Raw genomic sequence first — 15,101 nt, 5'->3', positions numbered from 1 at the left:
TATAGTCTGCAGTCAATCAGAAAGTGGGGGGATGCGAACAGGGACTGGGGGAATTGGGATCATGTTTTGCTAAAGGGGGAAATGGGAACAGGGGATGGGAACAGGAACAGGGACACAGGCAAGGCTCTGTGGTGTCAGAGTTGGGAAGGGGGACATTTAGGAAGGAAACTGGAATCATGCTTGCTGGAAGTTCACCCCAATAAACATCGAATTGTTTGCGCCTTTGGACTTCGGGTATTGTTGCTCTCTGTTCATGCGACAAGGACCAGGGAAGTGAGAGGGTGAAGGAATAAGCCCCGTAATATTCCTCTTTACCTGTGAAGATGAAATCTGATATAGAATTCCCATGTTGGATGCAACACTTTTTGAGTTAGGAAATTATCATCTTTTCAAGTAAATACATCATCTGGCAAACAAATGCAAAATCTCTATATATGATACATATTTATTTACATATACACATATTCATGCTAAATATTGCATTTCTGTTATTGGTAGAACTGCAGATTGTACAATAGCTATAGTTTGACTAGTGGACGTACACTGAAACCTGCAGAATTCTGACTACATGTTTTAGAAATTAACTAATGAAAAGTAATCCCTGGTGTATTTACAGTATTGTTTACTTCTTTTATACATCATCCAGGACTTCATGTTCTTAGCATGGAAACCAGAAGTTAGTCTTTAGGACACGAGTAACTTTCTTGGCAATAGGATCAAACTCAAACTGCCGTGATCCACGAAAGAAATAGAAGAACCCTAGGAATAAAAGCAAATTGAATGACTATAGTGCACAAATAAATATTAAGCTGTTACACTAAAGGTTGCAAAGAGCTAGAAAAGACTATCTGAGGCACACCCATTCTAGCAATGTGCAGAACTGTTCTATCTAAATAATATCCTATCTGACATAGGAAAAAACAAACTATTCCTGATCATTAATCTCAGCACAGTAACTTTACTGTCTTAGGGCCAGATTGTGATATCCTTATTCATGTTGAACAATACTTTACTTCACAAGTGCTTCCATTGACTACAGCGGAACTACTTATGGTATAAGCACAATGCAGCACGAGTAAGGGTATCTCAATCTGTCCTTTTAGACTAACACATGTTTTGGAGCATGAGCTTTCATGGGTGAATCCGACGAAGTGGGTATTCACCCACGAAAGCTCATGCTCCAAAACATCTGTTAGTCTATAAGGTGCCACAGGACTTGATCTTTTCATAGCACTGTGAAAACATTAATTGATTTTCAACACACCTCAGGATGTATTTTTATCACCGTTGTACAGGAAGGGAAACTGAAGCACAGAAAGGTTAAGTGTCTTGTCCAAGCCATAGAGAAAGTACCGGAACCAGGATTAGCATGCAGATGTTTCTGGCTCTCAGTCCTATGCATCCCATTTAACCATGTCTCTTATCACTTCTGAACCATTTAATGCTTCCTTACCTGAGAGTTTCCACTTACTTTTATGCTGGAAAACAGCATCAATCTTCCCATTAATTCCTGGAAATTCATCTTTTATCAGCTTTGGCTTCTTGTCCATGGACTGTCTTCTTTCGTCATAACTGAGGAAAGTTAAAAACAATATGAAGACAATTAAAAATAAGCCAAATGGCATGTAAGCCAGCCCCACTCTTTACAGAGAGCCTGTTAACAGTGAACTAAGTATAACCCACACACCTTCTGGGTGTGGTGTTCTGGTCCCTCTAGTATAATTAGGCATTAGTGTCTGCTTTAAAATGTGCAGTAAAACTTTAGATATCTTTTTTCTCTGTCACTAAAATAATTGAAGCAGAACTTTATGTATTTTTAAAATAACTGTTTCATCTGCCTTTAAAGAATATTATTTTTCTACAGGCAGTGGTGACAGTGTAAGAGACTGGCTACCCCGTGTGCTACTAAAGCATATAAGGCAAATTAAGGGTACAGTTATTGGTGATGTGGGTTTTGTTTGCTCAGTGGTCCCTATTACCTCATACTCAAGAATGTTGAACATGAAATCTTACCTCCAATACTTGTTAGACACGAAATAGTATGTTTTTCTTTTAATTGCATTATAAAGAGCTGCATCAATTTTCTTCACACCCTTAGGGAAGCCCAAATCACGGATTTTCTTTGGGTAACCAGACAGTATAGTATCTCCTTTGACAACCCAGAATTCATTTCCTATCAAGAAAGGTTGTTGAAAACTTTTTGCCCAGGAACTTCTGTTGAAAAGTATATTGCTGTGGCTTCAGTAAACAATGGACCATCGCCTTATCTTGTATTTTAAACACACTTGGCAAAATCCATCCTTCATGTAACTCTTCTGAATAAATTTGTGCTACTATTTTTAATTTAGACAAATAGTTCTACAGAAAAAAGCACCATTTCACATTTCCTTGGATAGAGCTTGATTTTTTAGGGAAATTTAGCTTCGTTAACACTAATCAAATAAGTGACATGCATTTTGATGCCGAGTGTGGTCTTTGTTAGCAAATTAATTGCAAAACAATACCAGTAAATTGGATTAGATCAGAGTTCATGAAATCCCAATAAAAAAGTACAAGGTTCAATTTCCTTAACTACACCTCTACCCCGATATAACACGACCCGATATAACACGAATTCGGATATAACGCGGTAAAGCAGAGCTCCAAGGGGGCTGCCCGCTCCGACAGATCAAAGCAAGTTCGATATAACGAGGCTTCACCTATAACACGTAAGTTTTTTTAGCTCCCGAGAACAGTGTTATATTGAGGTAGAGATGTATTTTCAAAGCAGGTAAAAATTCCATTTGTGTCACATGTAAGAAGAGCATAGAGAAATTCCGATGCTTACCTTTAAAAAGAAATGTCTCATCTCTGTCTGTAAATTCATAGGCAGCATCCAAGCCAGATGGCAGAGGTGACCAGAATGAAGATATTAAATTAAAGTCAACTTCTCTGCTTGTAGGGTGTTTGCGCCAGAAGTACCTGATCCAAATACAGTACAACTTGCATATTCAATCGTATCTTTATACATAACTATATATGCGATTCTGATCATAGCAATAACAGTTTACAACTTCTACAGCCCAGAGAGTATTGTATATTGGCACACAAAGAAATTCCATTGCTCCCAAATCATGTCTTCTATGCATTTACTTAGATTTTGAACTTTTGAATCCCTTAGGGCTAAAACCGGCTTTTACCACTGATGTTAGAGAGGGTTCCCTGGCATGGAACAAATGCAATTTTGCTACACGGAAGGCTAATGGGACTCAGTTCTGCAGCACACTACTGACAAAGGGAGGTGGTAGAGCTGGGTGAGACCCAAGGATTCCCACTTCCCCCAGATGTCTCCCAAGACCTACTCCCACATACCTGTGCTAGGCTCTGGGCTGAGGATTTTCCACTGAGAGAGTTTATTGCTGGATAAATCGCTGGATTTCCGGGAAAGCAGATTTCACAATACTTATTTGTCTGCTCTCCTGGCATTAGTATATTTTGAATGTCAGAATACAACATTATAAACTCCTTTAGACTGTGAAGTCTGTAGGCAGAATGGACCTACACTATTGTGCAACACTGAACACATGATAAAATATACTATGGTGATTGGTTTCATTATCTGAAATCATCGTTGCAAAGGGTGTGCATGTGGACTTGGTATTTGGGATGGCAAATTTTCAAAGGTTTAGAAAGCTGCAGTTAAAATGGGTAAATGGCTAACTCCAGTGTCCCAAGTAATGGGTCCAGAGTCTAAAACTGAATTCTCCTGAATTCTGAATGTTGGAACCTGTTCTAATTTAGCCATGTCTTCTAAGGCACCCTTTCTACCTCTCTCTCTGCCTTCTCTGCATCCCTTCCTTCTTCCTCTCCCTCCCTTTTCTTAATGCAACAAGATCTGTCTCTTTACCCATTAATACTTACCTCTATCCTTTTCCCAACCCCCTTTTTCTACCATACCATATCCCACATCTCCACTAGGACCTCCTTTTATCCCACTTTCCTCTTTATGAGTCCTACAAACCCACAATCTTTTCTCTTTAAGCACTTGAGAGCACCCTGGTATTAGTGATTTTCCATGGAGGAATGCTTCAGCTTTGGCACACTTACTGCTAGTCTCTGGTCTGTTGTTTTAACCAATGGATTGCCCTGGGAATACTGCAGAATCCCAGTACCCAAGTAACACTTGCCAGTGTTAGATGTCATGATAGAGTCCAACATATAGAGGTCACACTAAAGAAGTCAGAATTTGTCAACAGTTACCACAATCGTATCTAAATTTGACAAGTTTTCTCCTATGATTAGAATGGGAAATAAATGTGGCAAGTGTGTGTTGCTGTTACTATTATTGTTAGGGTTTATCATTTGCATTGTGATAGTACCAAGGACCCCAACTATGTATCCTGTTGTGCTAGGTACTGCACAAATAACCAGAACAGAAAGATGGCCTCTGACCCAAAGAGCTTACAAACTAAGGAAATATCCCTTAATGATCACCTCTGTGCAGGTAAGTAGGAGGTCTGTTGGCACTTGGGAAGAAAGACTGGTGGTATTTATCTGAACCTTTTTTGAACATAATAAAAGGTATTGGTTTGATGAACATGCTGGACAAAATTTGGAATGTTTCTTATTTTTCCAAACTATTGTGCCATTAAAGGAAGATTGAAGCAAAATATATGATGTTGCTTTAAGACAGTCAGCTTACTTGTCTTTGAAGAACATTATTTCTCCACGGAAAGTGGTGACAGCATCAAAAGTCAGATTAGGGTCACAAGTGTTTGGTGGTAGAGGTTCTGTTGGCTCCAATGGTTCTATGGAGACAGTAGATTCTGTTGGATCTTCAGGGGGATTAGATGAAGGTCCTAAGGGAAACAGTTTAGAGAAGAAATTAAAACTAGTATTTGATATTATAAAATTCAGATAACTTCAGTGGATCTGTCATTTTTATTCAAGTTATAGTTAATATAACCATTCAACTTGGATTTCATTAAAAGTTATTTGAACTTGTTAGAGGCTATAAACATTGAGCGATTAATAATGATTGATTACCATAGAGGTATTGAATGCCATTAATATCATCCTGATGAAGACGGAAAGTCTTGGAATCAAAGTGTCTATAAACTGGGTACATCAGTGAATCAGGATGTCTAGAATGGAAGAGTCCCAGTGAATGGCCAAACTCATGCGCAGCCACGAAAAACAAGTTGGAACCTAAAACCAGCAAACAAAATGTATAAAAGAAAGTTAAATCTTTTCATGTTCTTGCCCATCAATATGAAATACAAGCCACTCAATTGTACTCAGCACAATAGAGGTTTTTAGTGCTTATAGTAAACTCAGATGTAGTTGAAATACAACTAAGTACAATGAAAATACATTGAAGCACATCAAAAGCTCAAAAGTGCAGTGCTTGTAGGCCTGATCCAGCATGAAACAACTCCAGCAGAGATCAATGTGGGTGAAGGAGTCCAGATGTTGTGATGCCTTTGGAAAACTGGTGCCTGAGGAAGCTAATTATGTGAGACGGTTTTCAAAAGTGCTGAAATCCTAACTTTGTTGGGAGCTGTTGGTTGTTCAACACTTCTGAAAATCAGCCACTCACTCAGGTATCTAACTATGGATTTAGGAGTCAAACTTTAGGTACCTCGTTTTGAAAATCCTACCAAGCCCAGGTATGTAATATTAAGAGTTGTTTTACATACCCTGTGAACCTTTGGTCCAGTCTTCATCCTCATCAAAGTGAGCATCTCCACCAATACCATTGCCAGGTGCATAGGCATGAGCAACCGTCCCACCAGGACCATCAAAGGGATTGAAATCGTTGTGAACTAAGAATGGAACAAGGTGCAATAGAACTCTTTGTAAGTTTACCACACTCCAAATTTCTCTGACGTGCAATTTTGACAGCCTCATTATTTGTTAATTTTTACTGAAAACCAGAAAATTTTGACTTTCTAGTAGATCTGCAGACACTAAACAATTGGAAGTGAAACAAAAATCTGTCCAAATGGAAGAGAGATCATGAAGCAGCGGGAATTGAGTAAGGATTGGAGATGGGCATGAATACATGTACAATGGTTTGGTGGGAGGAGAAATGCAAAGGATAGGAAGGTAAATAATAATGCTGAGCTGTTGTACAAATTGTATTTATACAGTCAAACCACAAGACAAGTATGTGAGAAACCAAAATGATGACGTATCAGAGGGGTAGCCTGGTTAGTCTGGATCTGTAAAAAGCAACAAAGAGTTCTGTGGCACCTTATAGACTAACAGATGTATTGGAGCATGAGCTTTGTGGGTTATGCACCAACGCATCTGTTAGTCTATAAGGTGCCACAGGACTCTTTGTTGCTTTTTACAAAATAATCACATGACCTTTTATTGTTCCCTCCACCATCCTCCACTACTTTCTGTTCTCTTTACCCACTGCATCATGTCTAATTATGATCCTGCTACCTCCTATGCACATAGAAGAGAGCTTTGGTAGGAGAAATCTCCCTGAGGATCCACCCACATCATCCCCGTAGGGGGTGGAGTTTGCCTTCCTTCACCACAGAAAAGCCCCTGAGGGGGAGCCAGCCCCAAGCACTGAGCTCTGTGGCCATTATTTTGCAAAGCACTTTAACCTGTGCTTATCTTTAAGCATGTGAGTAGTCCCAGTGACTTACATGGAACGACAGTCATGAGTAAAACTATGAGTAAGACCCAAAAGCCCTGATTCTGTGCAGCTGTCTGCCCAGGTTGAACATTATACACTATTCACAATCCAGTTGAACTACACACAGTGTGCAAAGTTACGTATAGCTATAAATCTTTGCTATATCAGGGCCTTAGATTGAAAACTCTTTGGGGCAGGGACTGTGTTTTTGTGTGTGATTTGTATAATGCCCAGCACAATGGGATCCCCATTCTAATACAAATATAACAATGAATAATAATTTAAGGAAAAATCATTCACAGACCTCTGGATGGTATATATAGATATATAGATATTATTTACCTCTGGCTGCAAAGGAGATCAATATATCTGCATCGCCTCTGTCAACCCGGGTAAATGTCAATGGGATCACATTGCTCCAGACTGTAAAAGCTTTCTTGATGGCTGCATCTACATCAACTTGGGCCATGTCTGGTGTATAGTTCAAAATCCTTTCAAATATAATACAGAGAAAGAGCTGAGTTCTTTACAATATTTATCATCTACTTGGAGCAACTTGTTTCCCTTTAATTGAAGAAAACTCTTCTACTACTGCATAGTTACCTGTATGTTAGATTCTTTTACCCCCATTTTGGTTGTCCTGCAAAGGTGGAGAAATCAGCAACATCAGGGACTCCACACCGGGGTTTCTGCATCACCTCCAGAGTGTTAGAATCCAATTGCCCAGTCACCTCCAATCCAATGAATTCCTGCATTTCTTTGATTTTGTTGACTATGGGAGTATTGCTTTTCCATCTTAAAACAGGCTTCCCATCTGTCTTAAAGCTGTAGTAATTTTCCAGATACTTCTGATGAAACAGATATATAATAAGACACTAGGTTCTTTTTCAGATCTTGGAAAATAATATTAAATATTACGACATGAGATCTACCCTGGGCTTCTGCTGCTTGTTCCTCCTTTGTGTCTCAAGAACTCACTTTGTTTAGAAACTTTGTAAACTGAAATTAGTTCTCATTTTCCATTTATATTAATACCTTGACATTATCTTGTTGTAAGATAATGTGGCTACAAGAGTTCTGCATGAATGTTTTGCAATTGTACAATAGGATTAATGCTCAGAACACATTCAGAATAAACATTTGCCCTGTAAATGGAACATTTTGTGACAAAACACTTCAGACTTACTCTCTGTTCCAGCACTCCATGCAGTATTTAAAGACAGACAATGATAGATGTTTGAAGAACATGACTGAAGGCATGATTTACCAATAGCATTACATTTTATCATGTGCAATGATTCAGACAAAACGAAGATACTGCTCCTACCGTCACTTATGCATGAAAACATCTTTACTTTCCTGAGAAGCCCCACTTGAGTCAAAAAGATTACTTGTGTGTAAAGTTATTAACATGTTTAAATGTTCGCAGTCTCAGGCCCTAAACGAGTGCACCGTAATTTTAAATTGCTTCCCGCAAAACAATGTAAAACAAAATAATAATAAGATGCGTCCTGGCAAATTTCTATAGTTCATGATGACAGCGCTGAATTATTCTTCAGAAATATTGCCTCACTTTGAGCATTGCACATCCATTAAAACAGCACCCAAAACAAAAACTTTCCAAGTTTTTGAAACCAAGCGCCCCCTTCAGGAAAATGAAACAAGTCCTATTCACCCTTCCACCCCATCATTTTAGAAGGACAGTCTTGGGGAACCTTTCACAGACAGTGTGTCACACCCCTCCAGGAGGGCAAACTTCTATTTTTTGGGAAATACTAAACCAGACTATTCACCCCATCAGCATGTATAGGGTCAAATCCTCAGCTGGTATGAATCAGCATAGTTGCATTAACTTCAATTAACTCCAGCTCCAGATCTGGTCCTTTGTGTCTGCAATCATTACCTGAACAAGCTTCATATCTTCTTCCGCTTTCCTTTTTGGATCTATAGGAAAAGCACAAGATGCGGCACATAGTAACAGCAGAAATAGAAGGTTCTTCATTCTTTTGCTTCTGTGCCTTGTCTTGATGAAGATCTCAGTCTCCGACCACTACATACAAGTCTCTGACATATCCCTGTTTATATAGTACTTGTGTGCTTCATAATGTCAGGTGTAGCCTGACTCACAGTTTAGAAAAGCCTCCAATTACCAACAGAAGATATGCAAACACTAGTTTAGGCTTGAAAAGCTTGACAGATTTCATGTGAACTGCCTCTCATCCCACTCCGCCCCTTTGCAAATTTTGCAATCGGACAATATGATTAATGCTCAGGAAATAGGATGATATTCCTTTCCTTTATAAATTCACTGTTTCTTCAGGTAAGGAAAACATTATTTTAGCTACTTAAAAAATCCAGCCTTGAGCCTCAGAACATTTATGAATGTCTTTAACTTTAAGCATCTGAACAGTCCCATTAACTTGAAACCTCTCAGGTGCTCAAAGGTAAGCACAGATGTAAGTCTTTGCAGAATTGTGGTCTCTAATAAGAAATAAAATGAGTCCTTGGCAGGTTCCAGTTTTTTTGTAAACAACTGAAACAAGTGTCTTCTACGGTCACATGTATTTTGGGAGAAATCTCATTGTTAATATAGTGCCATAATCTGCTCACTTTACCCATTGGAATAGTCCTTGTGCTGTAAAACACTGAAAAAGCAGTGCTGACTATTTGCATCACTTCCAGGTTACCTTTAATAACGTTCTTAGCTCTATTCGAACCACCCATGTCTCTCTCTGCCCATTGCTCCTGCCTGTACTACAGAGCAACAATCCCATGCAGCAATTACAACTTGATTCTCAGGCCTGGTTAAGGTAAACTGAATGCAGGAATTGGGGATGGGGTAAAGGACTGTTGCAGCAACACCTTAATTCCGGAGACAGTGAAGGAAAAGAACAATAAAAGCTGGAACTGTCCTTAGGAGCTGCTCTATCTTACACTGTGCTGAACATGGTATAGAATAGCAGGAGTGCACTGTGCTCTGACTATATGTCCTCCTTCAACATGTCCCTCTATCATCTACCAACACATCCCTGGGGCTACTTTACACTGGGGGCTGTTAGCAGGGTGATATGGGAATGTCCTGCTGGCTGTGTCCTAACAGAATCTCCCTTATGCCAGGAGTGATTCCCAAATGGCCAGCTAGCCTGCTTTGTGGCCCTGGTATACCAGCAAACCCAGAGTACTGAGCCACCACAGAGCTCAGAATCCAGGCCTAGCTTTTATGCTTTGGATAATATGTTCCCCACTATTGTCAGGAAGCTTTCTCTCTGCTTCATATGGTGCATGCCCCAATCAGCATCAGCATCCTGGATATTAGACATGAGGCCTTAGAAAGTCCCCTAAAATTCATAAGCTCAAATTCTTCACTAATGGTTTAACACCATTGTCTCTACCTCAGGGTGGAGAATTATCTTTTGTTTCATTCTCCACCACAAGGGGCACAAGGGGTCTCCATCCAAAATATAGTGAGAGATGGAAATAGAAGAGATTTCTGAAAGGAGAGATACATACATTACAGAGACCTTTGCTGAATTATTTCGCTCTGGGACACATCAGTGGAAACCAGCAGAAAGGAGCCCCAGAAGATAGATGTCATGATGAAGTCTCGAGTATCTGCTTTCTCTCCCTGCAAGGTTGGTTGGTCTTGTTGAAACAGGACACAGGACAGAGATTCAGGAGGAAGCAGACACTTGGTCATAGGGCCTAAATTTTCCATACTCATCATTGTTTGCATTAGAGGTCCCACCCACAGGGGCACTGGGAAGGTTTTAGTGAGTTTGTTGTGGTTCTTTGATTGCCAGGACTCAGCAACATTGTCAAGTGTGCCCCATTGCTAACTTTTGTCCTCTTATTCTGTTCCCTCTTTTCCCCCCACTTCTTGGTGATGTCCATCACCCACTAAAATCATTCACTTTTCTTAGTTTCTATATCATCCCATATAGAAACTTTCATAGATGTTTTTTGAGGCCTTATCCATGAAGCAATCAAACCTAGAAGTGACCTCCATTATGAGAATCTCTTCTTCTTCCACAGAGATTTGCCCTGCTGATTGCTACCCTCTCCTTTCTCAAAGTCTCTCTCTCAGGAATGTCTCATACCATTGTCTGGCCCTTGCTATGCCAGAGTCGATACCCCCACCAGCAGCATTTCCTCGGCCAGAGCCCCTAGTAACAGCACCAGAAGAAGACAACATCTTCCTGTGGGCTCAATGCTGAGTAGAAGTCTCAAAATTTGACCCTTTTCAACTGTGTTCATGCATGCAAGTTGCCAGTCAGCATATGTAAATGCTACTTTAAATTGTACAAATACAAACCTGAAAGGAAGAAGTTAAGATTGGGGGTCCCCACATGGCTTGGCTGTGAGGTAATGAGTACGGTTTGTTCTGAAAATTCTTCACACACCCAGCCATGTTCTGGCCACAGTGTACTCTGGCAGCAGTGTGGGAGGCACGGGCTAAACTACAAGAGTGAAGATCCACACACAAGGAGCTTTTGAGCTGTAAAACTACAGTTCTGGCTGTGTCACTGATGAGTGGCATCTAACCGAAAGATGTTTACATCTCCCAACTGGCTGCATAATTTACTGCCAAACCTTGAGGCTAATGTGTTTAAATATGTAGCCATATGTATATACTATGTTGCTGAGGATTCCAGCCACAGAGGGAGAGGCATGTACTCTTCTTCTGACAGGGATGTCCACATGGCAACTCCTCTGGAAATTGCCTGCTAGGAGCATTATAACTTTTGTTTCTCTTGCCTGTGAAGCAACTCAGACTGTCCACTGCTGCATACTGGACTAGACTGAATAATGATCTAATTGTTTATGGAAAATCTTGGCTGCGTATATGCATTTGTTACAGTAATTAGCAATGAAATACATTCATAGGATCATAGAATCATAGAACATTAAGTTTGGACGAGACCTCAGGAGGTCTTCTAGTCCAATCCCCTACTCAAAGCAGGACAAACACCAACTAATTTATCCCAGACAAGGCTTTGTCAAGCCAGGCCTTAAAAACCTCTAAGGATGGAGATTCCATCACCTCCCTAGGTAACCTTTCCAGTGCTTCACCACCCTCCTCGTGAAATAGTGTTTCCTAATTTCCAACCTAGATTTCCCCATTGCAACTTGAGACCTTTGCTTCTTCTGTCATCTGCAACTACTGAGAACGGCCTCACTCTATCTTCTTTGGAACCCCCCTTCAGGTAGTTGAAGGCTGTTATGAAATCCCCCCCTCACTCTTCTGCAGACTAAATAATCTAGTTTCCTCATTCTTTCCTCATAAGTTATGTGTCCCAGCCCCCTAATCATTTTTGTTGCCCTCCGCTGGACTCCAATTTGTCCATATCCCTTCTGTAGTGGAGAGACCAAATCTGGATGCCATATTCCAGGTGTGGCCTCACCAGTGCCGAATAGAAGGGAATAATCACTTCCCTCGATCTGCTGGCAATGCTACTACTAATACAGCCCAATATGCTGTTGGCCTTCTTGGCAACGAGGGCACACTGCTGACTCATATCCAGCTTCTTGTCCACTGTAATCCCCAGATCCTTGTCTGCAGAACTGTTGTTTAGCCAGTTGGTCCCCAGCCTGTAGCGGTACATGGGATTCTTCCTTCATAAGTGCAGCACTCTGCACTTGTCCTTGTTGAACCTCATCAGATTTCTTTTGGGCCAATCCTCCAATTTGTCTAGGTCACTCTGGACACTCTCCCCCCAGCTTAGTGTCATCTGCAAACTTACTGAGAGTGCAATTAAACCCATCATCCAATCATTGATAAAGATGTTGAACAAAAGTGGCCCCAGGACACTACCCCTAGGGCACTCCGCTTAATACTGGCTGCCAACTAGACATCGAGCTGTTGATCACTACCCATTGAGTCAGACAATCTACCCAGCTTTCTATCCACCTTACAGTCCTTTCATCCAATCCATATTTTTTTAATTTGCTGGCAAGAATACTGTGGGAGACCGTATAAAATGCTTTGTTAAAGTCAAGGAATAACACATCCACTGCTTTCCCCTCATCCGCAGGCCCACTTATCTCCTCATAGAAGGCTATTAGGTTGGTTAGGCATGACTTGCCCTTGGTGAATCCATGTTGACTGTTCCTGATCACCTTCCTCTCCTCCAAGTTCTTCTTCAAAATGGATTCCTTGAGGACCTGCTCCATGATTTTGCCGGAGACTGAAGTGATGCTGACTGTTCTGTAGTTCCCTCAGTTCTCTTTCTTTCCTTTTTAAAATATGGGTACTATATTTGCCTTTTCCAATTGTACAGGACCTCCCCCAATCGCCACGAATTTTCAAAGATGATGGCCAATGTTTCCACAATCACTTCAGCCAAATCCCTCAGCACCCTTGGATGCATTAGATCTGGACCCAAGGACTTGTGCACATCCAGCTTTTCTAAATAGTCCTTAACCTGTTCTTTCACTATTGACGGCTGCTCACCTCCTCCCCATACTGCGTTGCCCAGTGCAGCAGTCTAGGAGCTGACCTCGTCTGTGAAGACCGATGCAAAAAAAGCATTGACTACTTCAGCTTTTTCCACATCATCTGTCACTATGTTGCCTCCCCCATTCACTATGTTGCCTCCCCCACACTGTCACTGACCGTCTTCTTGTTGCTAACATACCTGTAGAAACCCTTCTTGTTACCCTTCACATCCTTTGCTAGCTCCAACTCCAGTCGTGCCTTGGCCTTTTGGATTACACCCCAGCATACTCTAGCAATATTTGTGTACTCCTCCCTAGTCATCTGTGGAAATTTCCACTTCTTGTAAGCTTCCTTTTTGAGTTTAAACTCACTGAAGATTTCACAGTTAAACCAAGCTGGTCATGTGTAATATTTGCTGTTCTTTCTGCACTTCAGGAAGGTTTGTTCCTGCACCCAAATAAGGATTCTTTAAAATATAGCCAGCTCTTCTGGACTCCTTGCCCCCTCTTATTATCTTTCTGGGTGATTCTGCTCATCAATTCCTTAAGGGATTCAAAGTCTGCTTTTCTGAACTCCAGGGTACATATTTTGCTACTCTCCTTTCTTCCTTTGTGAGAATCCTGAACTCAAGCATCTCATGGTCACCGATGCCTAGGTTGCCACCCACTTCTACTTCTACCAATTCTTCCCTGTTTGTAAGCAGCAGCTCAAGAGGAGCACAGCCCCTAATCGGTTGCTCCAACATTTGTACCATGAAGTTGTCCCCAACTTCCTGGATTGTCTGTGCATTGCTGTATTGCTCTCCCAGCAGATGTCAGGGTGATTGAAGTCTCTCATAAGTACCAGGGCATGTGATCTGGAAACTTTAGTTAGTCGTCCGAAGAAAGACTCATCTACATCATACTTCTGATCAGGTGGTCTATAGCACATGCCCACCACACATTCTCACAGTATTCAGGGCCTGATACTACTCTGAATGCAGTCATTAGGTTTGCACATGATTTTTGTAATCAGTGAGAGCAGGGTTGGATGCACACTACATAGACAAGATTTTCAAATGTGACAGGCGATTGTGAGTGCCTTGGATTTTGGGTGCTCAATGTAAGACATTATAAATGGACCTGATTTGGGTAAGTGTTCAGTGCTCTATCTATGAATAATTTCCACCTGGTGCTAACATAGCTATATCCAGCTACAATCACCAGAATAGAATCATAGAATCATAGGACTGGAAGGGACCTCGAGAGATCTTCTAGTCCAGTCCACTGCACTCACGGCAGGACTAAGTATTATCTAGACAATCCCTGACAGGTGTTTTTCTAGCCTGTTCTTAAAAATATCTAATGATGGAGATTCCGCAGCCTTCCTAGGCAATTTATTCCAGTGCTTAACTAACCTGACAGTTAGGAAGTTTGTCCCAATGTCCAATCTAAACTGCCCTTGCTGTAATTTAAGCCCATTGCTTCTTATCCTATCCACAGAGGTTAACGAGAACAATTTATGTACCTCCTCCTTGTGACAACCTTTTATGTACTAGAAAACTGCCCCTTCTCAGTCTTTTTTTTCCAGACTAAACAAACCCAATTTTTTCAGCTTTCCCTCATAGCTCAGACTGACCTGAGCTGCATTCAGATTAGAGGCCTGAAGGATATAGTCCATTGTCACTCACCTGAGCCACCAAATGTCACGCCTTTGCCATCCTAAACCCCATTTTTAGCAATACCTTTATCTAGGGTTATGTAAGTCCCTTCGACTACATTGCAAAAGACAGGAAGAAATTATAACAGTTCAGGTAGTGCGTGAGGATAGGATCAGTTGTTTAGAATAATATTGTAATGAACTGCAGGTGTGACTGCCCTCTACTGGATGGAATCAGAACTACTCAACTGGATGTCATAGGCCCTGTGCAAAATAGCTCATGTAGTCAAGATGTGCTTTAGGAATAAACATACCAATGCTCTATCACCAGAGCACAGTGAAATTCCACATGGTCACAGTGTCCAGCATACGCTGACTGTCAAGGTCCTATAT

General features: G+C 41.0%; 1 protein-coding gene across 1 annotated transcript; it reads right to left on the bottom strand.

The window, feature by feature from the left end:
- Positions 1-658: 658 nt before the first annotated feature.
- LOC116837660 (stromelysin-1-like) lies at positions 659-8,666 on the bottom strand. The gene is given in 10 exon segments (XM_032802238.1): positions 659-759; positions 1,472-1,572; positions 2,014-2,173; positions 2,828-2,961; positions 4,682-4,838; positions 5,026-5,187; positions 5,679-5,804; positions 6,977-7,125; positions 7,238-7,482; positions 8,538-8,666. Coding segments are annotated over 10 exon segments (1,434 nt in total). The 5' UTR covers positions 8,637-8,666.
- Between the last annotated feature and the right edge of the window lie 6,435 nt (positions 8,667-15,101).

Source organism: Chelonoidis abingdonii, chromosome 1, assembly GCF_003597395.2.
Source record: "Chelonoidis abingdonii isolate Lonesome George chromosome 1, CheloAbing_2.0, whole genome shotgun sequence".
In the NCBI taxonomy this organism is placed as follows: Eukaryota; Metazoa; Chordata; order Testudines; family Testudinidae; genus Chelonoidis; species Chelonoidis abingdonii.
Note: the sequence above shows the minus strand (reverse complement) of the source record. Positions and strands in the feature narration are given on the sequence as shown.